Raw genomic sequence first — 21,762 nt, 5'->3', positions numbered from 1 at the left:
CAACGTATGGAAAGAGCCCAAATGTCCACTGACGGATGAATGGATAAAGAAGATGTGGTGTATATACATACAATGGAGTATTACTCAGCAATCAAAAAGAATGAAATCATGCCATTTACAACAACGTGTACGGAACTGGAGCATATTATGCTAAGCTAAATTAGAGAAAGACAAATATCATATGATTTCACTCATATGGAATTTAAGATAAAAAACAGATGAACATAGAGTAAGGAATAAAAAATAACATAAAAACAGGAAAGAGGACAAAACATAAGGGACTCTTAAATACAGAGAACAAACTGAGGGTTGCTGGAGAGGCTGTGGCTAGGGGGATGAGCTAAATGGACAAGGGGCATTAGGGAGGACACTTGCTGGGGTGAGCACCAGGTATTCTACGTAGGGATGAATTGCCGGATTCTACTCCTGAAATCATTACTACATTACATGTTAACTAACTTGGATGTAAATTTTGAAAAATAATCGATTAAAAAAATAAAAATAACACTGACATTATGACTAGATAGGATTCAAGCATACACCGTGCAGGGCTGCTTAAGTGCTAGGAAATGCAACCACACTGGGACTGATAGGTTTACTGTTAATGATCATAAAGAATCTGCAGAAAATGAATATTTAAACCAGGGATTCAAGCATCTCTATCCAACCTCTTATAGAACTCTAACACCAACTGTATGCATCTGAATGTTTATCTCCTTACTTTCCCTAACACAACACTATTCCCACATTTTCTTCATTTTTATGCTTCACAATCTTTACTGTCTTATGTTCAAATCTCTGTTCCAGTTGTAGAAAGTTCAACTCAGGGTCCAATCTTTCCATAATGTCCTCTTCCTCAATAGGAAGAAGAATGCCTATATTGTGAGAAATTATCTTAAGATTCACATAAAACAATTAGAAAAAATTGCATCCTTCACACATCCCCCCCCCCCCCAACCCCGTAAGATTATAAGCTCTCCAAGATCAGTGATGTTGTCTTTTATTTCTTTGGTCTCCCAAAAATGAAAGTGATATTATCTATGTAAAATGTTTTAAAAAACAAAACCCATAGAATATTTTTAAAAAAGAAGTTAAATTACTTTTACATCATAATGCTCTGTAACCGATTTTTACACTTAATACAAGCTTAATAAATTTAGTAAACTTAAAAACTTCCCACGTATTTTTCCAAGGCATCAACTAACCCTCTTGGTTGCTTTTTTTTTTTTTTTTAAACGTTTATTTTATTTTTGAGACAGAGAGAGACAGAGCATGAACAGGGGAGGAGCAGAGAGAGAGGGAGACACAGAATCCGAAACAGGCTCCAGGCTCTGAGCTGTCAGCACAGAGCCCGACGCGGGGCTCGAACTCACAGACCGTGAGATCATGACCTGAGCCGAAGTCGGACGCTTAACCGACCAAGCCACCCAGGCGCCCCTCTTGGTTGCTTTTTAATGGCTTTGCAAATGTCATTAAAATGTCGGCAAACATAATTTACACAGGTGGTTTAATTTAAAACACAGGTGTCGTTTAAATCATTCAGGCTGTTTCCAATTTTCCCTCCTAAACAATTGTGAAAGGCAATAAACACATAAGTCGATTTTTTTTCCCTTTAAACAACTCGCATAAATGGAATGCCCGGGTAGAAGACTCCTGTTCCATGGCCCCACGGTGCCTCCAGAAAGGCTGTGAGAATTTACACACCCTCAGTAGTATGTATGTGGCACGTGTCCCTTACTCACCAACACCAGGTATTGCTGTTAAAAACAAACAAGTACTGACAGCACATATTTTGATTAGCAATTTGTACTCTCTTTCACGTTTCCTACAACTTCCTATTTTTTTCTTTCATGTCTGACCATTTCACTCTTCTCCTGAAGGCTCATCTTTACGTGCTGATGTGGAAGATCTGTACATGTTACGTGTTACATACATCATCCTGGCTTGTTGTTTGCTATTTGTATTGTTTATAATTTTTGACAAAGAACAAATCAGTTTCAGGTGTAACAACATGATTCAATACTGGTATAGACTGAAAAATAATCACCATAGTAAGTCTACTTATGCTTAACATCCATCACCATGTTTATAATGTTTTTGACAAAAGGGAAGTCTAAAACTTTTGTTGTCCTAATTATTAGTCTTTTCTTTTGTACTAATGTTCCTGGAAAAGGCCCTTTTCCATCCAAGTCTGCATTCTTAGTGCTCTGATCATTCTACTTTTTGTTTAAAACTTCGATCGGTAGGGAACAGATTGGCCTGTAGCGTGTGAAATAGGAGCCTAACTCCGGCTGAAAAGATAGCCTTTGTCCCAACAAGACGTACTAAATAATCTATACATTTCCCTGATGTGGAACACTAATTCTATCACATTATCAAATTAGCATCTCCCTTTTAAGTAGCAGAAAAGTTATAATCCTAAACCAACAAGGAAAGAAAGACTCATCCCTGTTCTCACCAGAGGAAACCCTGGCCACGCCAGTATTGCCTCATCAGAGCAGGTCTTCAACTCTCAACTGTTTAGCAGTCTTGGAAATAAGGGGAACAAAAGCAACCCTCTCCTCTTGTGCTGGATTTAGTAAATGACTATGCAGGAAGCAGTGCATTTTCTGACCTCCAAGGCAGACACCATGGCACCTGAGCCTGATGATCTTGTGTAAAACAATCAGGCGGCTGGATAAAAACATCTCTCATGCTGTGGTATCCAAAACAGCTTTAATGTGTGGTAGAAGCAAGGTAATTCTAGTATGTGCTATGTGTGACATCTTCCTAATCAACAGTAAACCAAGTTTTATTTAGAATCACTGCTGGCTAAACTCTTTAAATACATTGCAGCGGCTAGACCCCATAAGAATGGTTCTTGCCTTTAAGTCGTTTTTCCTGCTTGCTTTAAGGATTTAAAATAATTCCGCATCCTGCAAAAGAACTCAGAATAAGCCCCTAGAATTCTAAGAACAAGGAAAAAGATTATCATCGTCACCATCCTGAGCAGCAGAGGAAGAAATCGTTTGAGAGCTTTTTATACAACCGTTCTATGAAGTCAAAATTACTCCTATCCTGGGAAGCATTCCCATAACATTCCATAATTCCAAATGAGAAATTTGAGACCTGGAGAGGCTTAGTAACCAGCCTAAGGTCAGGACACAAGCAGAAAGTGTCAAGACCAAGATTGAAACCAATATTCAATGCCTGTAAAGTATATTCTCTCTCTGCTCCTCTTTATTGTATTATGAGACAATGAAAGGGTCTTTGAAGTAACTGATTAACAGTTAAACTAAAAACAGTGACATATACTTTTCAACTATGACATTAGCCTCAATTTAAAAATAATACCCAATGTTGACTGGAGCATGGTGAAGCCAACATTCTTACGTTGCAGTCATGGTATAAAGGGATATGGAACTTCTGGAAAGCAATTCCGTTATCTGAGCGAAGTGACTACCAATATGCCCAGGTTTTGATTTACTTAAGCTACTTTTAAGAATCTGTCACAAGAAACTTCCCCCAACTTTCACAGTGAGAACTGCCCGTCATAGAATCATTTACGTATATGATACAGAGGTACCCCACATATTTAAGAGGAAGAGTTAAAAGTCGCTGCACATGCTGAATGTAGTAGTCATTAGAAGTGATTACTCATGTTAAGAAGCACTAAGACAGGACATAAACTTAGCTGGATTTTATTTAAAACCACAAATAAAAAAACCAGTAAGGGGTGATTTTTAAACTTCTACAGGCTAAACTTTTTAGAATTTAGCCAACTGCTATAATTAAATGAAGCAACAGTCAGCTTACTCTTCACCACTATTTGTTGTTTAAAAGATAAAAACTATCTCAAAACGACAGTACAATTATTTAAAATTTAATGCTTGGAGGAACGTGTTTGTATGTGAAACAATGTCTTCTGTATCATCTAAAAGACCATTTGCAAGTAGAATATGAAGGAAGTCAAGGCTCTCTGCAGTCAGAGCATATTATAGCAGCTAGAAACCTTAGTGGTCGATCATTTTAATTACACAGAAAACTAGTCTCAGAGGTGACATGAGCCACCAAAGTCATCGGCTGTTTGGACACCACTTCTTAACACCAAAGCTGTTCCTACAAAAGCGAACACAATGACTTCTTCTCAGTGGGCTCATCATAATACCAGGTTAGTTTCATGATTCACACTTTCCACTTCTTTTCTCATTTAATCAGGAGTTAATTCGCCATCCTGATAACCTTACTTGTCAAGGGCCACTGATACATCAAGGGTCAGTGATGTGGTTTGGAAATAAGGCACGATGCCAGTACAACATTGTGAAAAGGAAAAATGTCTAATGCTAATAGTTTATTGTGCAAAGGGGATATAGTATGCCTAACAGAAAAATATCATTTATAAGTTAATAATTTATAAGTTTACATGGTTATAGACTTGAGACATGAATGAGGAATGACTTTCCATATTTCACATTTAATTCAGATTAAGATAGGCATATTAGATTTATTTAACCAGCTCTTTTTCTGTGACCAATATCAATGGCACCTTCCAAAGCACAAAAAAATCACACACAACTACTGGCCAAAACAAACCTGAAAAACCTGCATTGTGAAAACCACAAAAATTGTTGAAACTGAAGAAGATCTAACTAAAAGGCAAGACCTCCCATATTCATGGACCAAAATACTTGATATTGTAAAAATGGCAGTACTCCACAAATTGATCTATAGATCAATTTAATTTTAATGCAAGCTCTATCAAAACCCCAGCTTACTTCTTTACAGAAATTGACACAGACCCAAAGGTTCATATGGAAATTCAAGGGACCCAGAATACCGAAAAGATCTTCAAAAAGAACAAGTTAAAAAAACCTCACACTTCCTGATGTCAAGGCTTATTATACCACAGTGATCAACAGTGTCATTTTAGCAAAGAGACACACAGATCCACAGAACGGATTTGTGAGTCCAGAAATAAATCCTCACATTTACAGGCAACTATTTTTAACAAAGGTGCCAAGACATTTCAATGACGGAAACATTACTGTTTTCGACAAATGGTGCTGGTACTACTGGATATCTACACGGAAAAGAATGAGATTGGACCCTGTATTTCATTGAAAAAAAATGAATGGATCACAGACCTAAGCCTAAGAGCTGAATGTATAAAAATCTTCTAAGAAAACACACGCATAAATCCTCGTGAGCCTGCATCGAGCAATGGCTTCCACACGGAGCATCAGAAGTAGAGAGAAGATCAAGGTGGCCGAGGAGGGGGACCCTGAGCTTACCTCCTCCTCCCCTAGACACAGCAAGGCTTCAACTCTATATATAGTAACTCTCTGAGGATGCCCTCAAGACTAGCAGAACAGCTCTTCTGCAGCCACAGATAAAAGGAAAAGCAACATCAAGAAGGGTAGAGGGGCAGAGACACAATATGCATGGGACCCATACCTCCAGCACAGCAGCACACAAGCAGGAACTCTGTCACAGGCCCAGAGATCCTCCTTGAGGAGCAAGGGTTGGTTCAAGCCCCACATGGGGCACCTTCACCCTAAGGGCCTTGTTATAGAGTCCCTATAACATCTGTGTTTGAAAATCAATGGGACTTCAACTCTAGGAGAGCTGGAGCACTACAGAAAACCACTACCCCTTTCTTAAAAGGCCTGTGCACAAACTTAGTGGCTCTGAGACACAGCAAAGCAGGAGCAGTTTGAAAAGCACCTGGGCTTTAAATGAAAGACATTTGCTAAGTTTAAGACATGTGCTGAGGAGGCAGGGATTATAGGAACTTTCTCCAGGATGGAAGTGCCAGTGAGTGCCATTTTTCTGCCCTCCTGCCTAGCTGGCCCAACACTGGTGGACTCCACTTCTGACATTCGTCCTCTACATCACTAGCACCACCTGCCCTGCCTCAGTACTCCCCTGTGGATGTGCCCTCTTCAACACATCTCCAAAGTGGCTCCAGCCCCATCTCACCCAGCAGGAGGCCCTAGTTGGGACCAGTCTCCCCACCTCCCCCCGCCACTACCCAACACCCAAGGAGCTTCTATCTGCAACATGCAACAGGCAGCCTCAGGCAGAATGGTACCCTTCCAAAGCAGATCCTTCCAGGAATTGGGGGAGGACTAGCCCCACACACCAGTGTGTCCACAAAAGCAAGGATCCAATGAAAGAGGAATGAATACGCAGCCCAAAAAAGGAAGCACCATGGAATGCTTCATTTTGATGACCAGGGCGGGGGGGGTGGTGGTGGTGGGGTGGGCTTCTGGGCCCCACAACATGGAAACAAACATACAGAGTCAGGCAAAATGAGGAGACAGGAATATGTTCCAAACACAAGAACAAGACAAAATCTTAGAAAAAGAACTAAATGAAACAAAGATAAGCCACCTGATAAAGGGATCAAAATAATGGTTATAAATAAACTCATCTAATGCAAGAGAAGTATAAAGGAAAAGAGTGAGAACTTCAATAAAGAGATAGATTACATTGAAAATAACAATCCTAGCTAGGAATGCAATAACAGAAATGAAAAATACACTGGAGAGAATCAGCAGATTAGACAATGCAGAAAAATAGATCAGTAATCTGGAAGACAAAGTAGTGGAAATGATCCAAGCTCAACAGCAAAAAAGAAAAAAAGATTTTAATGAGGATACTTAGTGAATCTTCTGAGATAACATCAAGGATACTAATATTTGTATTCTGGGGTTCCAGAAGGAGAAGAGGCAGAGACAGGGACAGAAAATATACTTGAAGATATCATGGCTCAAGACTTTCCTAACCTCGGGAAGGAAGCAAACATCCAGGTTCAGAAAGCACAGAAAGCCCCATACAAGATGACTCCAAAGAGGTCAACAACAAAACACATTAATAATTAAAATGTCAAAAATGAAAGATAAGGAGGGGTGCCTGGCTGGCTCAGTGGGTACAGCATGCAACTCTTAATCTCGGGATTGTGGGTTCAAGTCCCACAATGGGTGTAGAGATTACTTAAAATCTTAAAAAGATAATAATAAAAGATAAGGAATCTTAAAAGCAGCAAAAGAAAAGCAATTAGTTACATGTAAGGGAACTATTATTAGGTTATCAGCTGACTTTTCAGCAGAAACTGCAGGCTAGAAAGGAGTGGCATGCTATATTCAAAGTCTGAAAGGAAAAAAACCTACAACCAGAAGACTTCTCCCCAGCAAGATTATCATTCAGAGTTGAAAGAGAGATAAAAAGTTTCCCAAACAAAAGTCAAAGAAGTTCATCGCCATGAAACTGGCCTTACAAGAAATGTTAGATTTCTTTAAGCAGAAAAGGCCATAACCAGAAGAAATCAATGAAAGAAAAAAAAATCTCAGTGGTAAAAGCAAACATATAGTAAAAATAATGGGCCAACCACTTATAAAAATAGTGTAAAGATGAAAAGACAAAGGCAGTGAAATCAATTGTATCTACAATAGTTAGTTAAGGCATACCAAAATGAAAAGATGTAAAATATGACATCAAGTACATCAAACATTGTGAGAGAGGGAGTAGAAATGTAGTGCTTTAAGTAACCACCAATTTAATACAGAGTGCTATATATATAGGGTGTTATATGTAAATCTCATGGTAACCACAAACCAAAGACCTATAAGAGATACACCAAAAAAACAGAGAAAAGAATCCAAACATAACACTAAAGAAAATCATCAAGACACAGGGAAGAGAGCAAGAGAAGTAGAAGGAAATAGAACTACAAAAACAACCAGAAAACAAAATTGTAATAAATTCATACTTCTCAATGATTAAATGTAAATGGACTAAATGCTCAAATCAAAAGACATAGACTGGCTGAAAGGATGAAAAAACAAGACCCATCTATATATTGCCTACAAGAGATTCCCTTTAGATGTAAAGACACACAGACTAAAAGTGAAAGGATGGGAAAAAAATAAGCCACACAAATAGAAACAAAAAGAAAACGGTCAACAATACTTCTATCAGACAAAGCAGACTTTATAAGAAAGACTAACAAAGAAGGGAATTACATAACAATAAAGGGTTCAACCTAACAAAAACAATTTAACAATTATAAGCATCTATGCACCCAACATAGGAGTACCTAAATAGATAAAGCCAGTATTAACAGACATAAAGGAAGAAATTGCCAACAGTATAAGAGCAGGGGACGTTAACACTCCACTTACATAAGTAGACAGCATTCAGAAAAAAATCAATAGGGAAATAGTAGCCTGAAATGACACACTAAGCCGGATGGAATGAACAGCTATAAACAGAACATTCCCTCCACTACCAGAAAAATACATAATTTTTCAACAACGCACGGAACATTCTCTAGGAGAGAGCACAAGTCACAAAACAAGTCTCAATAAATTTAAGAAGACTGAAATCATTTCAAGAATCTTTTCCAAACAAAATGGTATGAAACTAGAATAAAAATTAGAAAAAAAACTGGAAAAGATACAAACATATGGAGGATAAACAACATGTTACTAAACAACAGATCAGTGAAAAACTCAAAGAGAAAATAAAAAAAATACCTTGAGACAAATGAAAACAGAAAAACATTCCAGAACCCACAGGATGCAGCAAAAACCTGTACTCTGTCCACACCACCCAGAGTAACCTACAGATTCAATGCAATCCCTATGAAAATGCCAATAACATTTTCCACAGTACTAGAACAAATAATCTGAAAATTTGTGTGGAACCACAACAGACCCCAAATAGCCAAAATAATCTTGAGAAAGAAGAACACAGCTGGGTGTATCACACTCCCAGATTTCAAACTATACTACAAAGCTGTAGTAATCAAAATAGTGTAGTACTGAAAAAATAGATACATAAACCAATACAACAGAACAGAAAACCCGTAACTAAACCCAAGCATATAGGTCAATTCACCTATGACAAAAGAGGCAAGAAGATAGAGTGAGGGAAAGACAGTCTCTTCAATAAATGGTGTTGGGGAAACCGGAAGCTACTTGCAAAAAAATAAAACTGTACCCCTTTTTTACACCATACACTAAAATAAACTTGAAATGGATTGAAGAGCTAAATGTAAGACCCGAAACCATAAAACTAAAAGATAGGCAGTAAACTTTGACATCAGTCTTGCCAATATATTTTTTTTTTGATCTGTCTCATCAACAAAGGACAATAAAAGAAAAAACAAACAGGACTGTATGAAACTAAAAAGCTTTTGCACTGCAAAGGAAACCATTAAGACATGAAAAGGCAACTACTAAATGGAAGAAAAGATTTGCAAATGATATATCCAATAAGGGGTTAATATCCAAAATACATGAAGTTTTATAATTCAACACCAAAAATGAAACACAACCAAATCAAATAAGAGTCCAAATAAAAAGTGGGCAGAGGAACTGAATAGACATTTTTGCAAAGACATATTGATGGATAACAGATACGTGAAAAGATGCTCAATGTCACTATTCATCAGGGAAATGCACATCATAACCTCTATGAGATACTGCTCTATACCCATCAGAATGGCTATTACCAAAAAGACAAGAAATAACAAGCATTGGTGAGGATGTAAGGAAACCGTCATGCACCATTGGTGGGAATGTAAGCAGGTGCCGCCACTATGGAAAGGAGCAGGGTGTTTCTTCAGCAAATTAAAAATAGAAATACCATATAATCTGGCAATTACACCTCTGGATATTTATCTCAAGAACATGAAAACACTAATTTGCTTTTGTTTGTATTTTTGTTTGTTTGTTTGTTTTTTAACAACCAAACCCAGCACATTCGGCCAGTATGCAGCCCAACGCGGAGCATGAACTTACAACCCTGATATCAAGATCTGGGCTAATACCAAGAAATAGACACAACTGACTGAGCCACTCAGGCACCCTGAAAATGCTAATGTGAATAGATTTACGTACCCCTAGGTTCACTGAAGCATTATTTGCAACAGCCAAGTATGGAAGTAACTTAAATGCCCATCAATAAATGAATAAAGAATAAGTTATACATATATATGTATATATGTATATGTATTACCATAGATATATATATCTTGCAAGTAAACACACACACACACACACACACACACACACACACACACACAGTGGACTATTAGCCATAAAAGAGAATGAAAAGATGCTCAACATCATTATCCATCAGGGAAATGCAAATCAAAACCACAGTGAGATACCATTTCATACTCATTAAAATGGCTATCATAAAGAAAGATAAAAGCCAGTGTTGGCAACAATGTGAAGACACTAGACCCTTCATACACTGTGGTGGACATATAAAATGCTGCACTTTGGAAAACGTTCTGGAAGTTTCTCAGTTAAACAGAGTTATCACACCATCTAGCTTCCTATTAAAGGCAATCTGATTTTTTTTTTAATTTTTTAATGTTTGTTTATTCTTGAGAGACAGAGAGACAGAATGTGAGCAGGGAAAGAGCAGAGAGAGTGGGAGACACAGAATTGGAAGAAGCCTCCAGGCTATGAACTGTCAGCGCAGAATCTGACATGGGGCTTGAACTCGCGAACTGTGAGATCATGACCTGAGCCGAAGTTGGATGTTTAACCAACTGAGCCACCCAGGCACCCCAAAGGCTATCTGATATTTAACATAAAGTCATTCTACAGCATATTAGCTCTCTTTTCCTCCCAAATACCAGGATGTGCTAAAAACTTAAAGCAAAAGAAAATAAAAATCTCCAAGTGTATAAAATAGTTTTTGTTGTTGTTTTTAAATCAGAAAAGATTTGGTAAAAATATATTAAAACCCAGGTGACCGGGGAACTTTAGAATTTCAGTCACTTTGGATGGTTGAGTCTTCTCTAGCTTTAAGAACTTAGAAAAGGTTAACAATTGTGATATAATTCCCTCACACGCCCTGCCTTATTAAGCTGAGAAACTGGGCACAACTTGGAAACAGTGAGGATATTCTTTATTACCTGTATTACGTTATCCACCCTATTTTCTTTAATTACTATCTAAATACAGGGCATCCCAAATTCATACCTCCTGCCTAATTTCCTGAAGAGAAGGCCCTTGTTCGTTTCTGGCTCACCACTATATTCTTAGCACTCAACACTGTCACAAGCATGATAAACTGTAGTCAATGTGCTAGGATACTTTTCTCCCTTGTAAATTGCCATTGTAATCTTCGCTGCATGTAGAAGCTACGTACCTGTCTTATAACTGGATATTTAATAAGAGGATGCAGGTGACAACATGGGGACCTGACTGGCTATACATTAAATACGGGAACTGCAGTGAATACACTTTATGAATCTTTATGGCTTCTCAAGAGACAAAACTTTGAGATTCCCAGTTGTGGTTCAAATGGGTGAGGCTGCAAGCTGTCTTAGAGACAGATCCAAGTATGTTCCGTAGAAGTGTAAAAAAGAACAGAAAAATGTTAAACTGCTGAATCGTTAAAAGGTATTAAAACCTGATGTGGAGATTTAGCGATGAAAGACTACCCGATTTTAAAAGAACATTTATTGTAGAAAAAGTATGCTCTCCACTTCAGATCACATTTTGAAAAAATCATTTTTAAAAAACTAAAATTATCGATTATTAATAAAACATCCTTTGGGATCAGATAGCTTGTCAATCATGCTGATCAAGTTTTAACCTATGCCGGTCCCAGCCATAATCAGTTGAGTTTATGCCACAAACCTGAATTCCATTTTAAGCAAAATAGTGAAAAATCATTGTAAGTACATTTAAATGCTTTCAACGATAACATGACTTTACAAAAAGATACTTTTTTTCTCTCTCCATATTTAAAGTTGCCACTTACCCACATTAAAAGCCGTAAACAGATTTTTTCTTGAGGGACCTAAAAAATTAAAGAAATATTTGTAAAATACTCATGTTTTGAATGAAATATCACACAAAAATTAGCTATTTTAAAAATTTTTATTTTTTAAAAAAACTTTTTTTAATGTTTATTTATTATTGAGAGAGACAGCATGCAAGCAGGGGAGGGTCAGAGAGAGAGGGAGACACAGAATCCGAAGCAGGCTCCAGCCTCTGAGCTGTCAGCACAGAGCCCGACGTGGGGCTCAAATGCACGAACCAAGGGATCATGACCTGAGCCTAAGTTGGACATTTAACCAACTGAACCATCCAGGCGCCCCTAAAAATATTTTCAAAAACAAAAACAAAACAAAGAATATTTTCTAAACAAAAAAAAAGGTATTTTGAAAAGCAGTTCATTATCTAAATTTTAGGTCCCATATGGGAAATACCAGTGAAATAGAGTCAACTCTATCAAGTATCTTCTAGGTATAAAATGATTTCTGAGGGGTGCCTGGGTGGCTCAGTTGGTTAAGCAGCCGACTTTGGTTCAGGTCATGATCTCATGGTTGTGGGTTCGAGCCCTACATCAGGCTCTGTGCCGACAGCTCAGAGCCTGGAGCCTGCTTCAGGTTCTGTGTCTCCCTTGCTCTTTGCCTCTCTTCCACTCACTCCCTGTCTCTCAAAAATAAATAAACATTAAAAAAAAAATTTTAATGATTTTCCAAATAACAGAATGATAGCTTAAAGGTGATATGAATTCACGGTCACAAGTTAAATATGATAGGAAATCTAGAGTATTTTTTTCAGTCAAGAACAGCTGCAATGCGAATGTTAACAGTGCTGAATTTACACACATATTACACACTTCATGCTATTCCACTGCTGACACAGCAAAAAGGGCAGGGCGTTATGACAGACAGCCAAGAGTGTGTGATTTCTAAAACTGCCAGGCATTAAATCCAGCCCACTTGCTGTTTAGCTATGAAGAAAAAAAATACTGAAGCTTTTTCTCCAAGCTGACACAATATGAAACACAACCGAGGCGGTCCTTCCGCCATGTGTATGTATATCAAATCACCAAATATACTACAATTTTATTTGTAAAATTGTAAATTCGTAAAATTGGCTAATTTAACTATACGTTATTAAGCTTATAAAAAAATACAAATGATGGTAACAAGTACAGAGCTACAAAGATCAGTCACTAGAAGAAAACTAGAAAGTGCTTCCACTTGACCAGAGATTGTCATTTCTAGAGCGTCATCACCTACAAATTACTACAATAGCTGCCACATTCTATCTGCGGAATTTCACACTGTCACCTCTTAAAATTTGTGGCCATTATTAATGAAAATCACTCATTCCCACTTAAGTAAAAACTGTGTGATACAAAAGCTTGCAAATTCAATAGTGAGACGTTTTAGAACATTGGAGTTCCCTATTCTGTATAGTTATCGGTGGAATCATCAAGTTCCAATTCTCTGGAAGTTATTTAGTATCCAATTTTGACATGTGACACCTCTTTTAAGTTACTGGTGTATGTTTCAGATGCTGGGGATTTATCATCATCAATAAAAACCGCAAATTCCCACAGTGATGTCATTCCAGCCAGAATGCCATCCGGCAAGGGGTCGTCTGATGCATTAGAAACTTATTTAAGACCATGGACAGATAAGAACTTGCTGGCACACTGGAGAATCTCCTTCCCCATATTTATGCCTATTTTCTCTTCAATAGTGTAGAAAAGAGAAAGCATTGATAAACGTTCACTAGGTGATGAACCTCAAGTTACTACAGGATTCTTTACGCACTTACACACAAAATATGGAAAAGGATGAGCAATGGACACTCTCACACTGTGGTAAGAGACCAACACCTTTCTGGAAAAGTACTGAGTCACATATTAACAATTTCAACACGATTCATACAGTTTAACCAGCAACTCCTCTTTCAGGGATATCTCATAGAAGTCATTAGAATCTGAAGTGATGAATGTTCACATTCAAAAATGTCCGCTCACCTCAGTACCACATGCCATAGTCATAAGCCAGAAATTTTCCACAAGTATAGAATTGGAAAATAGACTATTTAATAGCCATTTAAAATGAAGACGCTCTTATGATATGCCACTAAATTAATAAAAAGCAAGACACAGTCAAGTATACACATTATTTTTATGTTTACTTATTTATTTTGAGAGAGAGAGAGAGACAAAGGGGGTGGGGCAGAGAGAAAGCGGGGGAGAGACAGAGACAGAGAGAGACAGAGACAAAGAGAGAGAAGGAAGGAGGGAGGGAGGGAGGGAGGGAGGGAGGGAGGGAGGGAGGGAGGGAGAGGAGGAGAGAGGGAGAGAAAGAAAAAATCCTGAGCAGGTTCCCTAACAACAGTGCAGGGTGTGACACAGGGCTGGGACCCTGCAAACCATGAGATCATGACCTGAGCCGAAATCAAGAATCTGTTACTTAACCAACTGAGCCACCCAGGTGCCCTGAGAGTGTACACATTATGCCCTGAGTTTTCTTGAAACCAAAACCAAAACCAACACCAACACCAACACCAACACCAACACCAACACCAACACCAACACCAACACCAAAACCAAAACCAAAACCAAAACCGTTACGGAGAAAAAAAATGGAGGAAATGCAACAGCTGTTTGTGGTTGATGGAATAAAGGAGGACCCTGTGCGTTCCTGGTTTTCCCTGACACTTTAACATGTGAGTGTGTGGCACTGTGGCTACTGCCACTTTCAGTCATTGTTAAAAGAAGAGGGATAAAGGGGCGCCAGGGAGGCTCAGTCGGTGAAGTGTCTGACTTTGGCTCAGGTCATAATCTCACGGTTTGTGGGTTCGAGCCCCATGTCAGGCTCTTGGGTGACAGCTCAGAGCCAGGAGCCTGCTTGGGGTTGTGTCTCCCTCTCTCTGCCCCTCCCCTGCTCATGCTCTGTCTCTCTCTCAAAAATAAACAAACATTTAAAAAAAAAAAAAAAAAAAGGAAAGGAATTAGGGGCACCTGAGTGACTCAGTCAGTTTGAGTGTCCACCTCTTGATTTCAGCTCAGGTTATGATCCCAGAATTTTGGGACTGTGTCCCATGTCAGACTCTGCACTGAGCGTGGAGCCTGCTTAAGATTCTCTTTCTCTCCCTCGGCTGCTCTACCCCACTGGCTCGCTCTCTCTCTCAGAAAAAAAAGTAGAGAGATTAGCAAATCAAAAGCCTGATTCTTACGGGTTCAAAAAAAGAGGCTCATGACTGTATCTTATAATCGTAACTACTGACTTATACTTGCCTTGAATCTAAGATAAAAGTTGACCTGTGCCAAAGTATAATTACTGCCTGTAAATGGTGTCCTCAAGGCAGATATTCTTTGGTTATACTTGGCAATATGTTATGTGTATGTGTCCAGTTTTGACTACTTCTCTTGCCTCCCTTACCTGTTCACTTACACAAACCACAGTATTGCTTTCATTCAACTATTATTTTCTAATTGAAATTGTCTATAAAGAAAACATTTACAATCTATTTGTCCTTTGTTTTTATGACTAATAAAAATCAAGAAAATTTGTTAGATAGATCTTAACCCAGGATTGAGGTAATGTACACACATATTTTTAGTTCCCCTCCCCCATCATTATTAATTGCCTCTTGCTCTGTAACTAAGCAATTGCATTCGGTGAAAACTGAAACACTGGAAGATCTTTTTTCCTGTCATTGATAAAATGATTATATCCCATAGTAACTAGAGTAGATCCCAGCTACCAGTAGTGTAAATAAAATAGTTTTGTAAAAAAACCTAACAACCGCCACCTCTAATATGGATCAGAGATTACAGATCAAGTTTCTCATTCCTATTTCTTTCAGGTAAGAAATCTTTCAGTTCACTAAGCACTAACCCACCTTCTACTGTGCTTCAGACCCACTTCAGACCTGGTGATAAAGCTTCATGAAAACACTCCGTATTAAGTATATACCATATATTTTGTAAACCCGAGAGTTATTCTTCGTAGCCACGGCAATCACTAACTGAGTAATACAAAGAAGGAGAAGAGAAAGAACAGGGGGAAAGAAAACAATAGTTTGGAACAAAGGTGGGAAGTAAATTGTGCATTTCTATCTCATTGTTCCAGATCACTATCTTAGAATAATTTAACTCTGGAAGTCTTAATTATCTTCACCTTATACCTGTGTTCTGTCTCCTGATTTCTATGTATCAAGTTTTAACTAGAGAACCTACTGACTCTGTGAAGAAGACTGACCTCCTTGGTGTTAAAATGTATTATGTGTCCTTTTTCGGAGAGAATGTTCGTAAACAACGGTTCACTATGCCATGAGCCTAGTTGCCAAATTTTAACTTTCTACCAGGTAAGGACTTAAATATTTTCTCTCCCAGTTTTCTCTGCAGTGAGGAACATACCTTTTGGAGGAGTTTTTAGTAAGTGTGCATGAGCTCTGGGTCCCAAAGGCTTCAAATATAAGGATCCTGAGGAACCATTCTGAAATGCTGGTTTGGGAGGTTTTTCCTCATACTTGATGACAGTGGCATTCCCAGCTGTAATACAGAAGCGTACATTTTAGTTTATAGATAAATACAGCATCGATTTTCCACAATCTGTTCCTTTCCCCTTGAATCAACAAGTGCTCACTAAACACCCCACAATATGCCAGTTCTTACTGTACATTAGCAATATGAAGCTAATGCCATAACCAACGTGACCACGCATCCTGGCATAATCCAAGTTTATGTGTCTTCTCCAGTCAAGTTTTCATCCCAAATCAAAGCTGGAAGACAAATCATACGGCCGTCCATGCCGTGTAACAAACACGCCTAAGGTGCAGCGATGAAGAGCATCCATCTCCACGGGGACAAGGCAGATGTGCCAATAATCTAATCATAATAAACAATGGCAGCCCGCTGTGTTGAAATGTGAGAACAACGATGTACAAACTCCATGACAGTAACAAGGATGAGAGCTGGTCCAGATCCTTCCTTACTATATCCAGGAGGTAAAACTCCCTCATTTGCCCTGGAACAAGGTACCTGAGTCCTAAAGCTAAAACACAAAAGTAAGTCCCACCTAAATAATGAAAAACATCTTTAACTGACATGTACATCTTTCCTCTCTACTCACAGAGGATTTCTCTCAGGAAAAAAAAAAGGCGGGGGGGGGGGTGCCTGGGTGGCTCAGTGGGTTAAGTGTCTGACTTCAGCTCAGGTCATGATCTCACAGTCCGTGAGTTCAAGCCCCGTGTCGGGCTTTGTGCTGACAGCTCAGAGCCCGGAGCCCGCTTCAGATTCTGTGACTCCTTCTCTCTCTGCCCCTCTGCCTCTCATGCTCTGTCTCTCTCTCAAAAATAAATAAACATTAAAAAAAAAAAAAAACCAAAAAATTGTTTCCAGGCACTAAAAGAATGACTAGACGGAGAACTCTTGGAGACACTATGATGCTAACTGATGCTGTTTAGGCTGTGGTCTAATTCTGGGTCCACTACCACAGTTCACGAGGCCAAGGGGGCTGCCACAGAATTAGACCTACAACATTTCCCAGGGAATGTGTCAGGGTAAAAGGTAGAGGGAAAAATTACATGAGCAAATACTATGCTTTAGGTGTAATATTCCCATGAATCCTTGGAAAGAGCACCTTCCATTTTGCTGTGGTCTCTAATTTTGCCTCTGGTTCTTCATTGGGACACTAAAGGTAAAAGGCAAACTTAGCACATCAAGGGACAGTGACACTTCAGAATAAAGAATACAACTTTAAAAAATAAAAATGGTACTTTACAACTTGGTTTTCCATCAGAATCACCATTTGAAAGCATGGAGAAACAATGATAACAAAGACTTAAATAGATGCCTTGCTGAGTCTTATTTCTGCTTTTGCCCAGTAATGACTAAAGCTCTTTAGCATCAAAAAGTAAGTATCAAAACAAACACTAAGTATCTTTCACAGTTGCTTAGGGGGTCTTCCAAAATGGTCCAACTCCACGTCTCATTTATGGCTTCCCGTTGGATTATAAAGGGAAACCAAATCCTCTATAGAATCCTTAAGATTTGTATTTGTACTTGGGGCAGGGAAAGGGCAGAAGAAAAAGAAAGGAACGTGGCTTGATTCCTGCCCTGTGAACTCCAAGTGAGAATGTATTTTCACATTATATGTTCACTCACAATATAACTTGATCCATAATGAAGTCCCGTGAAATAGTGTTCTTCTGCTAATGATACACGAGTGGACTTTGTGGTTACTTTAGGAATACAACATCATTACCATTATTTATTGCAGTGTTTTGGGCAGGGGAGTCTATGTTTTAACAGTGTCAAAAACCTCACAGTAAAAGTGTGGAGAATAGTACCAGCATGTACAGATAAAGACAAATAAAAAATGGTTTCAAATCTCATTAAGTGGTATTTAAAAAAAAAAAATAAAGGAAGCAACAGTAATGAGCTGTGGCGGGGGGCGGGGGGGATGCGGAAATCAGTGTTTCCTTAAAACACCATTCTAAATCCACATGCGTCCACAATTGAGTCATCTTTGAAAAAGTGCACTGTCCAGAAGCTTAGCTCCCATAAGGATTTTTAACAGTACTATTTTGCTTTCCCTAAGAGATTAATTACCATGTTACACAGCATTCAAGAATATAAACCCAGCACTTTGTCATTTTCTCTCCACATCCAAGAAAAAAAACAACCAAACAAACAAACATGCTTGCAAAGTTTTCTGGTCCTCTTTTCCCATAAAAGTTAATCTTTTTATCCTGGTCCCCTTGCTAACCATAGAAACCACTGGCGTTTTTATATCACCACAGCCTTACCGGGCCAGAGCGGCAATCTACAGGTGCATTCATTCACTATTTGGTTCTCAAACTTCATTTCCCTGCCCCTGGATTTTTTGTTTGTTTCTTAACTGACGTGCAACCCCTAGTCCTGGGCATCCAGTTCTGCTCTAACACTCAACACTTAATCATAAATTTCTTTATTACCAACCTGGATTCCTTTCTTCACCCCACATTAGAAAAGGGTCAGATTCTACCTTATTTACGACTATGTTATAAATTTGAAGACAGACACTTTTCACTAGGCTAAATTATCCCAACTCCTACAACAGTGTTTATAGATGTCACAACTAAACCCATAAAGACATGCTGTTATTCCTCCCTGATGTATGTCAAGTCATGCTACAATGAGCCATCTGTTCATTCTTCCTGTGTTCATATAACATTTCCAATATTAGGTCAAATCAACACAGAGTCTTCCCCTCCTACTGAGAGGTTTCTGTCAATTTCCTATCCTTCTTTTTACTTCTCTTTCCTCAGAACCTAAAGACTTGGTCTTTCTGAAACTGAAAATTACAAGGAGCTAATGTAAACGACGATACTGAAGATACTGCTATTATAAAATTCAACATAAATTTTTAAAGGACGTGGGACAGAACTTCATAGTCTTAAGATAACATAAGCAAAATTTCATAGAGCATATCTTTTAGATTTTCACATAAAATGGATACTGGCCTTCAATTAGCATTTCAGCTTTTGCTAGATCAAAATCCCGGAAGGAAGTAAATGACGTTATTGAACTCTTGACCATGTATTATAACAATTTGATTTTAGCCTTACTTTTCTTGAAACATTTTGAAAATTATAGTCGGCAGAAAAAATAAGTCACCTATTCAGATTGTGAAAAGTTGAGTTTAATTTACAGACCCAATAGAACATCGTATGATCCTAGATTTATTCATACTTTTCGTTTCTAAGATTTAAACACAAAGACTTTCAGTTTCCAAAAAACAGATAAAAGGATTTCTCACTAAAGCACAAGATGAATTTCTCATGAGGCACAATAGTCCTGTCCCTTGGCTCCCTGTCACACACAGACAGGAGGTGTGGTCCTGGAAACAAAGCACCAAGCTTCAGGCTCAGCATAAACACCAGGTCTAGCATCAGATCTATCATCAAATTTCTAACATGGGAGGGTCAAAATTCCTATAGAAGGATACAATATCTGAGTTTGACTAGGTACAGTCATTTACGCACATACACTTACACATGTGTGCGTGCGTGCGTGCGCGCGCGCGCGCGCACACACACACACACACACACACACACACACACACACACTCTTTCTGACGATCTATATACACATGGCCTGCCTTCACTTTTTCCCGGTTCAGTAATAGCAGACACAAGCTGGGCTGGGCTGCACACACTTTTATGACCAACAATTACACATCTTTCAATTCCCTAAATACTTTCCAGCTGGTGCGCTGCTTTCTAGTAAACCCCAACTTGAAGGATGTACTTGTCTATGAGGCATGATGTCCTAAAAGTATTTCTCCTGTCCTCTATTTTCAGTTCCTAACAAGGAAGCTGGTTGGGTATCCTGAAGGTATCTCAGTTTTCCCCTGTCCAGAGCTATCACACCCAAATGATAAACACTTGGTGGCAAAAGTTGCAAAATGTTAATATCATAGTTTCAAGTAATGGAAGAGAATCTATGATAACCGAGTTCTGGTCCTGACTCGGCCCCTGCCTTGCCTGCCTCCTTTCATCTATGTATAATGAGTGGGTTTGAAAATCATGTTTGGAAAGAGTACATATGCCCTCACAGGACCCTCACTAAATAAACATGAACTTGGTACTCAGTACCTGTGAGATAACAGAAAATATATATTGGGTCTCTGCCCCCAATTCCTCGCACAGATCTCCTTGACATCCTTATAATTTCTTAGGTGACAAGGAGTATCTTTTGGTCTAATGAGGTGACTCTATGCGAGTTGCTGGATGGGGGCTGGTCACTAGCAAGACCAGGTCATGATTAGAATCTTAGACTATTCGGTCCCTGCCCTTCATTTTCTTAAGAAGCGAAAAGCACTAAAAATCCACTTAATGATCAATCATGCCTATGACATGAAGTCTCCATAAAAGTCCCCAACTATGGAGTTGGGAGAGCGTGAGTTGGTGGACACACGCAGCAGCTGGGAGAGTAGCAGCCTCGAAAGGGGATACACGTTCCTCACCTGTTTCATGTACCTTGCCCTACACATCAATCCCACCCAAATGTTCGTCTGCATTCTTTGTTATATCCTTTTATAGTAAATTGACGAATGTAAGTAAATGCTTACTTGAGTTCTGTAAGCTGCTCTAGCCAATTTATCAGACCCAAGACAGGAGTCGTTGAAACCTCCCAAGTACACCTGGGTAGTAAGCAGCACAGGTGACAACCCGGACTTACAAGTGGCATCTCCAAGGGGGAGGACGGCCTTGCAAAACTGAGCCCTTAACGTGGAATCTGAGGCTGTCTCAGGTAGACAGGGTCAGGACTTTGCAGACGACCCACCTGGCGTGTCAGGGAATTGATTGTTGTGGTAAAAACTGCTACACGTCTAGTTGGAGGAAGTGAAATGTTGTGAGTGGGGGAGCAGTGTGAGAGTCAAGGAGACACATAGGAGGCAGGAGTGGCTTTTCCCTCTGCAGGAGGGAAGGACTTTCTAGATAGGTTTTTCTATTATAGTCCTACTGAAGCCACAGTCATCCTCAGAATTCTCGTCTACATGGTGCTGCAGGGGCCACGACCTCTCAGTGACAGTCTGTCGAGTCAATACATGATATCACACGGTTGCCCAGCTCCCAGCAGCTGTAATAACAACTTAGAATTGCCCTTGTTCTGTGGTGATCCTTGGTCCTAGCAGCCTCAATTATGCCAGAATGATAGATTCTCTGGAATCCTTAGTTTCATTTCCTCATGATCAAAATGGGATTCAAATGGAATAAATGAGAGTAAGAGAGATAACAGAGTCTCAAGAGAAAGTGAAGAGATTCTCAGAGAAACCTAGACAGAAGACCTTCTTTTCTTATCCCAGAAGGGCTTTTCACTGTTCCAGACTTACTTGCAAACCAAAATTTCGTACTACATTCTGGCATCTGGTTAACATCAGTTTTTGGTTTTGTTTACTGAATTATGTATACGCACAGAGCCAACATTCTGCTTCTTTCTTGAATA

General features: G+C 39.0%; 1 protein-coding gene across 7 annotated transcripts in view; it reads right to left on the bottom strand.

Moving 5' to 3' along the window:
* Positions 1-21,762, bottom strand: part of MTUS1 (microtubule associated scaffold protein 1) — a 174,412-nt gene that overhangs the window by 56,522 nt on the left and 96,128 nt on the right. For 5 of the 7 annotated variants that reach the window (XM_058720073.1, XM_058720071.1, XM_058720075.1 and 2 more), the window contains 2 exons: positions 16,186-16,320; positions 11,770-11,808 (listed from right to left, as the gene is read on the bottom strand). In XM_058720073.1, coding sequence (XP_058576056.1) covers positions 11,770-11,808; positions 16,186-16,320 — 174 coding nt within the window. The remainder of the gene's footprint in view (positions 1-11,769; positions 11,809-16,185; positions 16,321-21,762) is intronic. The other 2 variants (XM_058720074.1, XM_058720076.1) reach the window with 1 other exon arrangement.

Source organism: Neofelis nebulosa, chromosome 3 (genome assembly GCF_028018385.1).
Source record: "Neofelis nebulosa isolate mNeoNeb1 chromosome 3, mNeoNeb1.pri, whole genome shotgun sequence".
Lineage (NCBI taxonomy): Eukaryota > Metazoa > Chordata > Mammalia > Carnivora > Felidae > Neofelis > Neofelis nebulosa.
The sequence above is the reverse complement of the archived record's forward strand: the minus strand, read 5'-3'. Positions and strand labels throughout refer to the sequence as shown.